General features: G+C 38.1%; 4 protein-coding genes across 4 annotated transcripts in view; 2 read left to right on the top strand and 2 right to left on the bottom strand.

Annotated features, from left to right (window-relative positions):
• The window catches only part of LOC149116162 (uncharacterized), a 38,065-nt gene extending 23,933 nt beyond the window's left edge, over positions 1–14,132 (bottom strand). The window contains exon 1 of the mRNA XM_089282125.1: positions 13,728–14,132. The gene's annotated coding sequence lies outside the window, so the exon portion shown is untranslated. The remainder of the gene's footprint in view (positions 1–13,727) is intronic.
• LOC149116165 (TNF receptor-associated factor 4-like) lies at positions 3,659–4,752 on the top strand. Its single transcript, XM_089282128.1, has 2 exons — positions 3,659–4,071; positions 4,146–4,752. Exons 1-2 carry the CDS (start codon positions 3,998–4,000, stop codon positions 4,750–4,752), a joined length of 681 nt encoding a protein of 226 aa, XP_089138254.1. The 5' UTR covers positions 3,659–3,997.
• LOC149116164 (uncharacterized) lies at positions 5,013–7,663 on the top strand. The gene is made up of 4 exons (XM_089276860.1): positions 5,013–5,029; positions 5,874–6,054; positions 6,835–7,061; positions 7,498–7,663. Exons 1-4 carry the CDS (start codon positions 5,013–5,015, stop codon positions 7,661–7,663), a joined length of 591 nt encoding a protein of 196 aa, XP_089132986.1.
• On the bottom strand, positions 9,736–12,789 carry LOC149116163 (uncharacterized). Its single transcript, XM_089276858.1, has 3 exons — positions 12,600–12,789; positions 10,624–11,997; positions 9,736–10,421 (listed from the first exon to the last, which is right to left on the bottom strand). Exons 1-3 carry the CDS (start codon positions 12,787–12,789, stop codon positions 9,736–9,738), a joined length of 2,250 nt encoding a protein of 749 aa, XP_089132984.1.
• Positions 14,133–14,208: the final 76 nt, after the last annotated feature.

The raw sequence follows: 14,208 nt of genomic DNA, 5'->3' as shown, positions 1-14,208 counted from the left end.
GATGACTTACTTGTTTCAGAAATGAAATAAAAATAGGGGGTCACCGGCTTCGTTTCAGAGATAAGGCGTGTGGAAAACTAGTCTGATTTTGATAAATTGGTGCGCGTAATTCAGCATGCTCTCCAAGTTCTTTAGGTTAAAATATCAAAGATAAGTCAACAGTGGCAAACTATCCTAAGTGAATCTGTGGCGTTCATAATTTCAAATATTTCCATTATTTTCAGAGACCTTAACCCAAAATCCACGCAAAGTCAAAGCGATGGCCATTTGCCCTATTATTCTTCACTTTACTACTTAGCGCGCGCGCTCGATGCATGACGTGGCATGTGAAATTCGTGCGCAGTAAGGATGCACAGAAACAATTAGCGCGAACGTCCTTAAGGGAGACTTATGTTTAGTGGCCCAATATTTTATTTTAAATTCGAACGTTAACAATTTAACAGTTCAAACTGCAATACGACATTTGGTACCCCAATACACAGAACACCTGGCTACGCCCCTTCTAATTATATATGTTTTAGATATTATGGTGGCATACTTCAGTTTTAAGAGATTCAAGAGCGCACGTTAACATTTTCTTGTTAACGTCAATGTTGCACGTGCAGCCGGCAAAACTTGGCCAAAAAAAAATTACACGGGAACCACCAGTTACGTTTAAACAAGGGCACTAAACATATTCTTTTCTGCCACATTGTCGTGTCACATTTACGTCAGAGTTTTGTTAGCCACGATATTAGAATATAGAAGAAATAACATTAATTAATGTAAATTGAAGTTTAGCAACTTTCTTTTTTAAAAACGTTAATTGGAAACGGTTCTTTTCGTGCCCTGGTGCAGCCTATAATCTGGAGTTTAATGGGGACTGTGGCGGTCAGGCGGTTGTTTTGTTTTACACTGTGGTAAAACACGACGGGCATTTGAGAACAGTAGGGAAAAGTAGAAAGGACGAGCCGCAGGCAAGTATTTTCTACATTTCTCGAATGTTCTCAAATGTCCGGAGTGTTTTTTCACAGTGTAATAAACGTCTTAGGCTTCTTCATTTGCTTTATGATATAGATTTTACACGCGCAAAACAATAACACACGCTTTTTCTATGCTTTATACTCTGATAAAACATAGGTTTTTGACCAATCAGAGCGCGCGCAGGGTCCTATCTATATTGTAATTGTTCATAGATCTAGACACTGTTTTGTTTAAAATATGAAATTGATGTTCAGTGCAATAAAAGTCAAACAAGATACAAAGATATCACTTAACGTCGCGGGCTTTGTCTCGAATGTAACAGAGCATTTTACGTGGATTTGGCACTATGGCTGAGAAGGAGGTGGCCTGCAATCTGCTGGGAACTTGGTGCTAAAGGGTGAACGTTATTCACTCACTAACAGGCAGAGCTGCTGCTCGAAGCTATCACAAAAGGGACAATTGTCGTAAACGAGTCGTAGTCAATAGTAGTTCGACAACTCAGTTTAACATACCTAAAAAAAGCAAATAGAGATAAGGATATTACTTTGCACGCCCTTAGAGCTTAGAGCTCATTTCTTATCTGAAAGCTTCGTTAATCGCGTTCATCAACCTAACAGATCTCAGTTCAAGGCCAGGCAAAACGAGGATACATGTTTTCGGAAATTCAGTTGAACGCAACGTTTCTTGGTTTAGCCACACCTTAAGTCACGGCGCGCGGCTGACGCAAGGTTGCTGCATGCGAGAAAAGTATAACAAAGTTTTCAGACCATAGATATGAAAACATGAAATGTTCAATACTGAAGTCGTGGAATGACAAGCCATTAGGCGAGTTGTTTTAATGGGGTCTGGTTCTTTCTTCGTAAGGACTACTCCCTACCGGTCAATTCATCTTTGTTGCTGTTTATAACACTTTTTTGACTAAAAATTAAATGTTAAACGTCCCAACCGAATTCAGTGGCAGCTGAAAGAGATCAAACAGGTCGATCCACTTTTTTCCTGAACTGAACAAGAATAAACACAATATGTGCTAATAGATCGTGTCTTCGGCATTGACTAAGATTCCATTTCGAAGAAACGTTAGTTTAAAGGGAAGTATCACGAGAGGTCTTCTAAGTTTTTGTATAAACTATGCCAGCGTTAGAAAGGTTCTCTTACTGATCGCAAGAATAACCTTTAAACAAAAAAAAGGCATAAATTCACTCATTAAGATGTGCACAAACCACAATCAATGGCTTTTTTGTGATTTTACTCCAGGTGATACTTTCAAATTTGAAAACGTAGGCCCGACGTTTTCAAACTTTAGACCATTACTTCTACCTGTACGAAGCCAAACCAGTTTGAAACAACTTTCGTGACCAGTATAGCACGTTTAGCAAACGTTAGGCGACTATTAGTAGACTTCCAATTAATTCCATCGCTTTCATTGGATTTTCAAGAAGCACTAAATCTTGGTGAGACTACCCCTTTAAGTTATATGGTCTAATATGGCTGTGCCCTATATAGGAATGGTGACGGTGAATGGTTAAGCTGAAATTTTCAATAGAAGAGAGAGGGGGGGGGGGGGGGCGATCCAGTTCGCCCATGGGCAAGGACTCGTGGGGCGAGCTGGGTGTCAGCAAATGTGTTGACTCTCTTTTAGAAAAAGTTGTAAAAGCTATATTTCACATAACCTGGTGTTATCCCGATTTCATTGTAATGCAGATGTTAACTTCAAAATGATTGATTCTTACAGAATAATATTTTTTTATTATTTTTTTCCAAGCGGGCACGGTAACGAATCCTGCAATCTGATTGGTTCTTAGCGCGGTCCGGATTTTCCTATCTATGACCACGGTCACAGTAACGCTTGCGTAAGTTTTTTTCCCTGACTTTTTTTCGTTTGAGAGCTTGGAAAAAAATAAATAAGTTATTTACCGGCTTAGGGTCGGTCCGTATAGTGAAAAACTGTGACCTCGGACTTGGAAATGCTGCCCTCGGCCTGCGGCCACGGGCAGCATTTTCAAGACCTCGGTCACAGTTTTTCACTATACGGACCTCCCAGCCGGCAAATAACATATAACAGAACTGAAAATTTCTCACTTCGCGGACAATTCTACCCACGAATTTGCTCGAAAACACATTGCGTTAAATTATCTTTCCTGTCACGATCTTTGTAAAAACCCTCCAATTTTTATTTTTAACTTTTTTTTAATGCTATTCAACGTATTTTTGGCCGTTCCAATTGTGTCACGCCTAGGGTCCCATCTTCAAACTTCCTAAGGATTAAAGGGAAACAGTTTTTAAGACCTCGGGCACAGTTTTCCCCAATACGGACCTCCCGGCCGGCAAATAACATATCTATATTTTTCGGGACATTGCATACGAATTAGAAAACATTGTTTTGGTAAGGTTTAAAGGAAAATCAAAAGGCTCTTTGGGAGTACCCCCCGGGTGGGGGGCTCGTGTCACTTTTTATGAAGCTTTATTTGAAACTGAACGCTTTTCGCGTCTTTTTATTGCCTGCTGGCAACCTTGCTCATGGTTTGTTACAGTGATTCTGATATCGCAAATTGGTAAAAAAAAATAATAATAATCAAAAGATAATTTATGTAGCTTTTTGTTACTCATTGAAGGTTGCGTTACATTGTAGCGTGACCTTTACAACACGATATACGATACACGTGTAAGCCAGGTCAATTTCCCACGACAATCTTTAGTCAAGAAAGATACACGTTTCTGTTTTTCAAATCGAAGAGAGCGTATGGAATATAATTTCTCTCTTTCGATTACACTTTCGTGTAACACGCGTGAAGAGGAGAGAGAAAAAGAGAGAGAAAAAAACCGCTAAAGGTGCAGCCTGCAATCGCTCCAAAGCCGGAAGCCAATTTCATTTTTTGTGCTGCGCCGGAAACATTATCATTGTCAAAGTAATTCCATTGATGATTTCCAGATTCCTTGTGAATTGTTCCTTTCCGCCTATTTGTGCTAGCTAGCGTGTTCGTGGTCGACAATCCCTTTTCGACAAGCTAAATATTCGAGAGAAAGTATCTTCTCAATGATGTCTCTGGAAACGGCTTTTAACTGTGCTTTTTTGGAGAAGGTGGACGCGAGTTTACAGTGCCCTTTCTGGTGAGTTTTGAAATTCTAATATTGCTTGGTCTAAGAATAACCGTTGTTGAATGCATTGCCATGTTTCTTTCCAGTTTAAATGTTATCCTGAAACCCGTTACCCTGAGCTGTGGGCATTCTGGCTGTGAAAAGTGCTTAGCTAATCTGGCTAGAATCGCTACACCAAAGTGTCATACATGTCGCACGCCATTCACAGCGAACGGCCTGAAGCTTAACGTCATCATGGACACCATGACCAGAGATCTAAATGTAAAATGTTTAAGCGGAGGCTGTGAGTGGAGTGGCATTTATCCCGAAGCAGAGGACCACTATAATGAATGTCCTAAACTAGAAGAAAGGTGCAAAAACGAGCATTGCACACACGTGGCCGCTCGGGAAACGATGCCAGCCCACGAGGACGTCTGCCCGAAACAAAAGCTCCCATGTATGGACTGCAAACTGCTGGTACCTAGAGATGGCATACAACATCACCACGACTTTATGTGCGTCAATTCGCCAGTACAATGTCCGTTGGAATGCGGAACGTTGTTACCACGGTATGTTGATTATTCCCAATTTCTGGCCGGAACAGTCGATTTCTCGAAACAATGTGATATGGTTCATGAGAGGGATGCGGGATTGTCACTTATTTTCACGATATTTAAATTACACGATGTGCCAAAAAAAATGCTAAATAGGTGACCTGCGAAAGAACTTGTTTCACGTTTTTAACATTTTTTTAAGCCAAAGCATAAAAATAAGGTGGTCGGAATAGCATGCTTGATCCACTTTTCGAAATTGCGATCCCGCGAAACAGGCAGCCATAGAGGATCAACATAACATACGAATAGGTTATTGCTTGAGGTGAGAGTCAAAAATAGTCACTTAAGAAAACGAAACCTGGTTGACCGTTGACAAAGAGTGAACTGAACAAGGAAAACCGTTCTAAGTAGGGGATATATATGCACCCCTTGCGAAGGTAATAGAGTTTTGACGGTATGCAAAGACGCAATATACAACTTTTGCTTTAAATTTCATTTAAACTTCAAAAAACTCAGTTAACCTGATAGAATTCAAAGTCCTTTATAATGTCGTTATATAGCACTTGCTTGCAAATCTGATGGCACAAAGCGACGTTCTCGAATACTGGTTTCCATCCTATTTTTCTCTTCGGCGTAGAATTTTCGAAAAACAGTTCCAAGTCCTCTGCTAGTGGCAGGATCAGGATTTTTTTTTGTCTTGAAGAGAGTACAAGATACACTTTCACAATTGAGAGACTCCTCTTCGTTGCTCTGTCAGTGTTTCGACTATCCTTGTCTTCGATCTAATAACTTGGAATTTTTTTCCTCTTTGTATTGATGAAACCTTTCGGTCATTTTTGCGATTTCAGCATCAAAGCCGTTTTTGCGTGACGTCAGTCCTGAATCGTCTAATAATTTTGGTATTATTAAGACAACTGTCCAATAATAGAAACGTCTTCCAAATTTGGTCGTTGCCAGCCGGTAAGCTGGAATTGTTTTTTTAAGATGCTCTAGATCGGGGTTACTAAATTTTTTTACACAGCGCTACTGAGTTAAATAAGTAACTAAACAAAAAAAATGGGATTCTGTCTTGATGCTTTAATCTATGTGAGGACATTATAATTTAACAAAAGGACACGGGTGATTAAAACTCTAAACATGGTTATCGGCGAACGCATTTAGTTACTTAGAATCTGCGATAAATTTATTTATTAGTGGAGAAAACAGTTGGCGGTGTTCGACCACCTTGTTATAACTTCTTGATATATTGTAACAAAAGGTAATATCCCATCCCATTTTCAGGAACCATGTTAACCTACATTTGGAGCTTTGCAGCAACAAAGGTATCGAGTGCCAGGTTCCTGGCTGCAAAAGAGTCGTGGAGAGAAAACACTACCAGCAGCATGTGTTAGAGGCTGCTGAAAGTCATTTCAACCTGCAGAATGCAGAAATTCAACGGCTTAATAGGATATTAAACAAAGAGGTAAAAAATAACGGGCTTTAATTTATACCATTCGATATATTTCCATGCATAAAAATTTCTTAAGTTTAATGTTTGATCAATTTCCCTGCCCTCATCAATAGTCAAATTCACATATTGAATAGTATACAGCATACACATTTTATAATTGAGCATGCACATCTTTAATACATTGGGGTAACATTAAAATAAGCTGAACTAGTAGTAGATGTATACTTTATTCACCCTCGGAAATGTAGAGTAGCTTTAACAGCTAATGTTAAGGAGCATTTCAACAGCACAATGGGCAAAGACCAGACCACAACACCGGGAACTTCCCTGCTTTTGCGAGCAGGAGTGTGTGGGTTCTTTAACGTCCCCTGCTGACCATAACAGTGAAGATGCAGGAGACGGGGCCTACGGTTTATCGTCCTTATCCGAGAAGACTAGAATATCTAACCATTTGCAGATGTCATTGCAAAGGAAGCATATTCTCCTCAGTTATTTTAAGACCCTGAGTGTTGGTCCGGTCTGGGGCTCGAACCCGAGACCTCCCGCAGTCCGACGCTCTACCAACTGGGCTAACCGGTCGGCAGTGGTAACTGCCTCCCCTCTTTTGTTACTCACTCACTCGCTTGCTCGATGAAATTCACGACGACTCCCCTGTTCATGTGGCAGAAGCACAAATTTGCATTCTATATTATAGAGGGTCATCCAAATATAAAAATAACTTGGTTAAATGCCGGCTGTTAGTCATATGGTCATAATCATTGACAAATGTAATGAATACCATCATCATTACAGGATTACAATGCAGAGAAAGAGGAACCAGAAGCGGACAAGGTTATCTCTTTTAAATGGGAGATAGAAGAGTTCCCCACCAATATGGCCCTTCTGAACACGAGACAGGAGCCACTGACCAGTAATGTTTTCAGGAACGGGAGAGACAGTTGGAGGGCTCTGCTGACACAGGACATGGATTTGTTCCTGCAACTTGTGTCAGCAGCAAACCCAGTGACAGTTGAGATAAGGTAAGAAAATATAATTAAAAATTATTCAATGAGTGCATGATGGATTGGAAATGGCAGATAGCCAACGAGGCATAGTGCCAAGTTGGGTATAACTAACTCATATCCAACAAGTGCTTGTGGAAAATTTGTTTTATTGAAAACATCCAAAGAATTGCGATTAAAAGAATTGAAAGAACTGCAACCAAGCATATTTGTGGTCCATGGAATATGAAATCACATACAGGGAATAACTGAACACTTGATTGATCTGGTTAAAATGGAAAACCATATGTTCATTCCGTAAAAGTGTATGATTTGCATTCAAAATGTAAGGCAGTAAAATTATGCAGTCAAAGTACCGGTACACCTTTAATCGTCACTCGATCTATTAGAAGGTCTAGCTGCTGGAAAATGATGAGTATTATTCAATACCTTTGAAACTTTATTTCTTAATTAGGTTTGTGATGATGCCTGGAGGAGATAAAGAAGAGGCTTTTTTCCTCAGCCACACTACCCTCAAAGAAGGGCAAATGTGGGGATTAAATTTACAAAGAATAAATAAATGGGTAGAAGAAAATGGGAAGCTGAGAATCAAGTTTATAATTTATTTTCTTAGATTTTAATCACTTTTTTGGGCTACAGTATACCTTTCTAAACTGAAACAATCAAAACATTAAATGAGAACAAAGGATGTTGCCTTTTTGCCTAAATAAATCAATGACATTGAATAAAAGAGACAGTAGTCCATCGAAAAAAGATGCAGACCCCTAGGAAAACTTGCCTAGTCTCAATACTTTTGCGTGGCTTTCAACATAGTGGGTTTTGCATTCATACAAAGAGACTTTGAATGATTCAAGTAAACAGTTATGATACCTAACCTAACATGCTTTAACATCGAAGATCAGTTTTAGAACAACATAGCCATCCCCGATCTATTGTTCTCAATTTACATTTTGATTGGTCTAACCTTCTTCTTGGCTTGTAGGCCAACCGTAAAATTTAATTTACGCAATGTAAAATGTAAAGGAGCTTTGTTGCGGATTTTAACAGATTTTCGAACAGTAGAAATTTAAATTTGTGGCATAGGAAACCTTAAAATCAAGTGCCATTGTTACTAACAATTGCCATAATAGAGCCCTGAACCTGTCAGCAACCATATTTGTGACTGTGGATAGATTTGTTGGAAATGGATTGTAAATTGAAAATTAATGCTAAACTTTTCAGGTTGTTTCAGAGCGTGGTAAAAATCAATATTTATAACTCTAGTTTGATTTCAATCAAATTAAGGTCATGTCTTAACTTCCTTTATATGTTCAAAGATAATATTTTTCATGGGTTAAGTTACCTACCACTATAATTTCAGAACAGTTTAGCCAAAGAAATCTGTGAAATCCCTGTGACATAGCTCCTTTAGCCATATAGACATAGAATATTGATCAAATGTATGTATCATTTTAACAGAAAATATAATTGTAAATTCCAAGGTGGGATGTCCTATTATCCTGCCGTGAATACATGCAAAGTAATGTATCCTACAATCATGCTGCATCAAAACAATTGAGAGTTTTGCAAACTTACCATAAAAAAGGAGGCAGCGTTTAAGGTAGCCAAAAATGTTGTTCCCAAGAAACGTGTTGTATTTAGTTGCATATATTTGGTAGAATTGTAATAACTTGATTACTTTTTTTGCTGCCCTCAAACATCTTGGCAGACCTCATGAAAGGAAGGCAAACGTAAAAACCATTTTACGCCTCTCCATTTGGAAGATTGTGATCCCTTTTCTTAGTTTTTGTTTTCAAGGTTTATTGATTGCCATCATATGTATGCATGAGTGTCGTCAGAGTAAACCGCAATCTATAGTTGATACTAAAAGGCACAATAAGGTTGATAATATTGAACCTTAATAAAGGAATCTAGATTTGTAAAAAGTGCATTATTGTTGAGTTGTATATGTTGTAGTTAAAAATTAAATTCAGGTAAAAATAATTTTAACCTAGTTCAATTCTCAATTTCCCTTGTCTTCTAACCCTAATTATTCATAATCAATGAATAAAAGGGTTATGAGACAAAGGAATTTAATTTTTGCCTGAATTTAATTCTTAACTACAACATACTTTTAAGAATTTTAAATATATACATTATTTAAAGAGGAGAATATACATGACCGTTACTTTTAAAGCTGAGCCGAATAAGTACTTACACATATTAATTTACATTTTATCTATACTTGCTGCCAGACCCTTACTGGTAAATTTTCCCAACGAAACTTACTTCAAGTTCGAGCTCAAACGAATGAGGCCCATGTTACATACACGGCAAAGTCCAACGGAAATACTTATTTCAGCTGTACAATTTCTGGATCCCATTTTCTTTCTACGAGGGGCTCACAAACAACGAGAAATAGTTTCTTCACCAGTCTACCTCGGGTGAGATGTCACGTTATCTGTACCAGTCTCTTTTTACTATCGAAAATCAAACGTATTGAACAAGACGATTTTTATCGAACTCCATAACAATCCACCTCGATGAAAAGGAATCCAACTCAATAAAAAGAACTCCACCTCGATAAAAGTAATCCACCTCCATAACAAGTCGATTAAAAGTAATCCACCTCGATTAAAAGTAATCGACCTCGATGTAAAAATCATCGTGGTGGATGTAATTGTATCGTGCACGAATTGTTTTTCGTACTCGATCATATTTTATCATGGTCGGTTGCCCAGAAACAAAAATTGATCCGGTTAAGTCTACGGGAACCATTTAAGTTCACAGGAAGAACAATGAAGGATGAGCTAACAAAATTGAGGGAAAGTAAATGGTGCATTGTTTCCGGTGCAGGAAAATCTCTCTGACCTAGTGTTTTCATGACAGTTTTCTTGATCATTGTTGTGGCATCAGCATTTGACTGAGAGTTCTGAACAATAGCACTGAACGTGTTCTTAAGCATGTGAGACCGTGTTTCACTCTTCGCTGCATACTTTGCCAGATACTCTACACAGGCCTGATAATCAACAACAAGCTGAATATCACAGTTTGCACGCCAGCCTTGAAGCTGAAGTCGTTGGTGATTGTTTAGTCTAGAGTCGTTCCTTTTGGTTGTAACTTGCATTTTATATTTAGGTGTGTTATCCTTGGAATGAATTTCTTCAAATTGCAATGAGGTTTTCTCACAATGTTCAAATGGAAAATTAAACCTACATTTGGGTTCTGTTTCATTTCCTTTTTTCCTTAAACAATAGCTGGTACTACATCGAGTGTGCCTTTGAACCATGTTTAATAGATCAATGTAGTCACTGTCAGATTCAGATTCTTCGATATTATGGTAGTATTTTTGACAAGGATGAATAACCGGTTTTATCCAATTGCCTTCATCTGGAGGATCTGGGTTACAGGTAGAGAGAATCCAATTATAATACTGACAGATTTTTTCACTAGCTATTTTCCCATTAATAACAGTTGCACTATCAGGTGTACTTTCATCTTCAGAAACATCTGCCAAGTATCCTTTAAGTGCAGTGTCGCTCAATTTGCACAAACCTGGATCATTGTTTCAATTTTGCAACACCGTGACAATGAATACTACCTCTAGACTGATATTCGAATCTATACCAATGCCATTTGGCATCAAGTGAGTTATATAACCAGTGTTTAATGAAGCTCTTTAATCTTTCAGTATAGAACCAATCAACTATGTGAGGGTTATCAATGACATTCTGACGTCGTACATCAGAAGAACTGTCAGTGCTTTCTGTATTACACGAACTTTGAAAAAGGGCATGTAATTCTGGCCAGTGCATATCTGCTGAGGAGAATGTGAAAAACAAAGTTGGAGGACCCACATGTTGTATGATTGCTTTTAAATCTTCTTTTGCCTTGAACCAATAAGCATCTGAACCAGTTATATTGGTGATGTACTGTGACAACTTTGACATTAAAAGGTTACTTTGATTATTCCTAATCATATCTCTTAACTCTTGCAATGTTAAATGTTTTTCTCCAGGATTTTGCTTGAAAAATATTCCAGTTTGTTGAAGAATTTGTTTACGCCGAATCATATTTAAAGCCCAGTAAGAAAATCTTGGATGATTTGCAAAACGATATTGCCATATATTATCTTTTTTCTCTGCAAATTTAATAAGTTGTTTAACCTTTTCCTTGAGAGTGACATTTTTTAACAGGGATGGGTTTGTTGGATCCCCTTTACTATCTGGTAATAATGTAGGAAATACCAGTGTAGCCAAAAATGGAGTGGTAAACTCATTTAAAGGATTGTCACTTGAACTTGGCCAGTCAATATGACCTTGGAAAACTTGCTGATTTATTAAATGTTCTTCTTGTTGTTGGCTATTATTTACTGGAAGAAAGCTTGAAGTATCGACATTTGGATTATAAACGATGTCATCTTCTTCATAAACAGGGCCACGATCTAGACTGCAGTTAAGGGTATCATCAATAACTTTCTCTTCTGTTTGTAGGGAAAGAAGCTGTTGGGGGACTTCATTCTCTGGTAAAGATACAAGTGCTTGATAATTTATTTCAATATCCGAATAAAGAGGATTATTTCTCAAAAGCCAATGTATCGCATCTGATACTACTTGTCTTCTTACAACAAGATTTTTAAAATTATTTCCTATCCCTTTTTTCCGGACAACAATAACAGGTAAATCTTTTGGATATCTTGGGAGAGAATGTGCCAGTTCTCTAACGTCCTGTGGTATATTTATACAATGCCCTGAGAAACCTCTTTGTCCTCCTGGTTTGATATAAACATGCATAATGGGAAGAGCACGAGCAATTAGCATTTCTTCCACTTGAGTTAAACCTCTTAGTTCGTCTGGTACAGCTGAAGGCACCATTAGGTTTTCAGTGGAAAATTTCTTTGGAAGATCCTTTTCTCTAGAACATCTCGCACACTGGTAGTTATTTATAGATTTTGGAGTGGATTTTAAAGGCCATGCTTCAAAACAAGATTTACATTGGTAAATAGTATAATTGTTTGATTTATTAAAATTTGCTATGTTCTCCTTTGCCCATGGCTGTTCATGTAGAGGAGCAAGATTTTCTGTGCAGCAGTTTGATAAATATTCTTCTTTTGAGACTGTTGCATTAGGAAGGGATTCTCTAACACATACTTTCTTTTTTCCATGAGTTTCTTTATTTTCCTTTCTTTTATGTGTAAATTGATACCTGGATCGGTATGCTGCTAGCCTCTCTTTGCGGTGAGCATCTGTTTCAGATAATTTGAATTTGAGATATTTAAGAGCATTTTTATTTGTATAGAGTGGCTCTGTAGAAACGTAATGTAAATCCTCTATGTACCCAACAAACAATACTTTTGTTATTTCTGGCCACCAGATGGAGTAATTGTTGATCCTTCTGGGCATGAAAGCCGTGATTCAATTATATGAATGACAGAATGAAGTTGATTGGCTACAGCCTGAATAATTATATGATCACACCATGTCCCAGGAGTGCGCATTCTTTGCAAATACACTTTCCATGAATTTTCAGGTACACTTTCTACAAACAACTCAGGATGCTGTTCAAGATATTTTACACCTGCTTGCCTTATTTCAATGTGAAACTCAGGAGAACCATAATACTGATGGGAGACTGATCGGAAAAAGCAATCACCACAGCCTCCAACATCAACTGCCTGTAAACCCTTCTGTAACAGTCTATCAACCAGACGATCATAGGAGCTCGCTGCAGCATCAATCTGATTTGACTGGTTATTTGTAGAATTCATACCACCAGAAAGAAATGGAAGTACACATTGTTTTCTTACGAATATACTTTTATTTCTGAAACCTTTTTTGTTGGAGTTAATTTTTTGAGCATTTTTCTTTAAATAGTACTGACCAAAACAGCTTTCACCAGAATATCTGGCAATCCAAAATGTAACCTCACTTTTTTTGCAGAAGTAATGCAGTTCTGAAGACCTTGGAACCTTTTGTTTTAAAAGACGTTTTAATTGTTTTCTCTTCTTTCTATGATTAAACAAACTAACGAATTTCCGTTTAGGAATTCTAGAAGGCTCTCTGTCTCTCTTCCTGCGATGGGATTGCTTAGAATGAACAAAACACATGCTTCTACAACGGTATTCCTTAGTAGGCTGAGCAACCAACATACTTTCAAACACTCTCTTCTTCTGGGTGGCATAATTAAATGGAAGCACAAATTCACTTTCCAACGGAGCAGAACAAAACTTTCTCGGCAGTACCGGCAATGCTAAGAAAATAACTGGACTCCATTTTGTTAGCCGTGATAGTTCTAGTTTAGGCTCTGCGATTGTTTGAATTTTTCTGGCTGATTTGATGAGTGGTGACCAAACTGGGTCAAATATTGGCAAAACTGTGCCTTCTTTTGATTCGACTTGTGGGCTAACACAACCAGGTGACCAAACTGAGTCATCGCTTTTTGACAAAACCAAGGCTTTACTCTTTTGTATGCATACTTGTTGAAAACGCAAAAAAATCGGTATGCATTCGACCCTTTGAGATAAAGACTGGAACATCTGTGGCATAAGACTTGGAAAAATGCGCCATGTTTTCCGTACAGACAGTGTTCTGTAGTAAATTTCCGTAAATCGAAACATGTCAAACTGCTCCTTCAAAAAGTAAAAGTGGTTTACCAGAAAAATTAACCGCCCAGAAAGTTAACAGTATAAAATATAACGCAACTCACCTTATCTTCACGGCAATATGAATTCAAATAGATCGTGAAAACTTGTCAGACAACGCTGAAAGTCACAGCAAATCCCCAGAAAATCGCCTCAACAAGTTCACCAAAACGTCCTTCGATTTCCAAGTGACAGGTCGAGCCACGTCCGAAGAGCTTCAAAGATCAAAACAACAGAGATGCCCCTTGAAATATTGAATTGCTTGGGCTCTACCAGAATAATTAACCGCCGAGAAAACTGTAAAATATAACTATAACTTAACTCACCTTATTTTCAGAGCAATAAATCAAAAGATCGTGACAACTTCTGAGACAACGTCGATATCACAGCTCACAGCAAACCTTCTCGAAAGCAAAGCAACGCTTGTACGAACGCGAACAACGTCGGACAACCCACGAACAACATCGGAAAAGCCTTTTCATGTGACAGAAGTCTCGATCTCAGGTGACAAACTTTAGTGATTGACAAACTGTAGCGATTGACACA

This window comes from Orbicella faveolata, unplaced genomic scaffold (assembly GCF_042242905.1).
Source record: "Orbicella faveolata isolate gen_17 unplaced genomic scaffold, um_ofav_v1 contig_12, whole genome shotgun sequence".
Classification (NCBI taxonomy): domain Eukaryota; kingdom Metazoa; phylum Cnidaria; class Anthozoa; order Scleractinia; family Merulinidae; genus Orbicella; species Orbicella faveolata.
The sequence above is the reverse complement of the archived record's forward strand: the minus strand, read 5'-3'. Positions and strand labels throughout refer to the sequence as shown.

Excerpts from the sequence above, each read along its gene's own strand:
- LOC149116164 (XM_089276860.1), top strand. Across the intron at positions 6,055-6,834 it reads ATAGGATATTAAACAAAGAG|GATTACAATGCAGAGAAAGA; the intron begins GTAAAAAATAAC and ends TCATCATTACAG. Across the intron at positions 7,062-7,497 it reads CCAGTGACAGTTGAGATAAG|GTTTGTGATGATGCCTGGAG; the intron begins GTAAGAAAATAT and ends TTTCTTAATTAG.
- LOC149116163 (XM_089276858.1), bottom strand. The coding sequence starts at position 12,789 with ATGAATTCTACAAATAACCAGTCAAATCAGATTGATGCTGCAGCGAGC. Across the intron at positions 11,998-12,599 it reads CATTGAAATAAGGCAAGCAG|CATGGCCTTTAAAATCCACT; the intron begins GTGTAAAATATC and ends CTTGTTTTGAAG. Across the intron at positions 10,422-10,623 it reads ATTCGAATATCAGTCTAGAG|ATCCTCCAGATGAAGGCAAT; the intron begins GTAGTATTCATT and ends CCTGTAACCCAG.
- LOC149116165 (XM_089282128.1), top strand. The coding sequence starts at position 3,998 with ATGATGTCTCTGGAAACGGCTTTTAACTGTGCTTTTTTGGAGAAGGTG. Across the intron at positions 4,072-4,145 it reads AGTTTACAGTGCCCTTTCTG|TTTAAATGTTATCCTGAAAC; the intron begins GTGAGTTTTGAA and ends GTTTCTTTCCAG.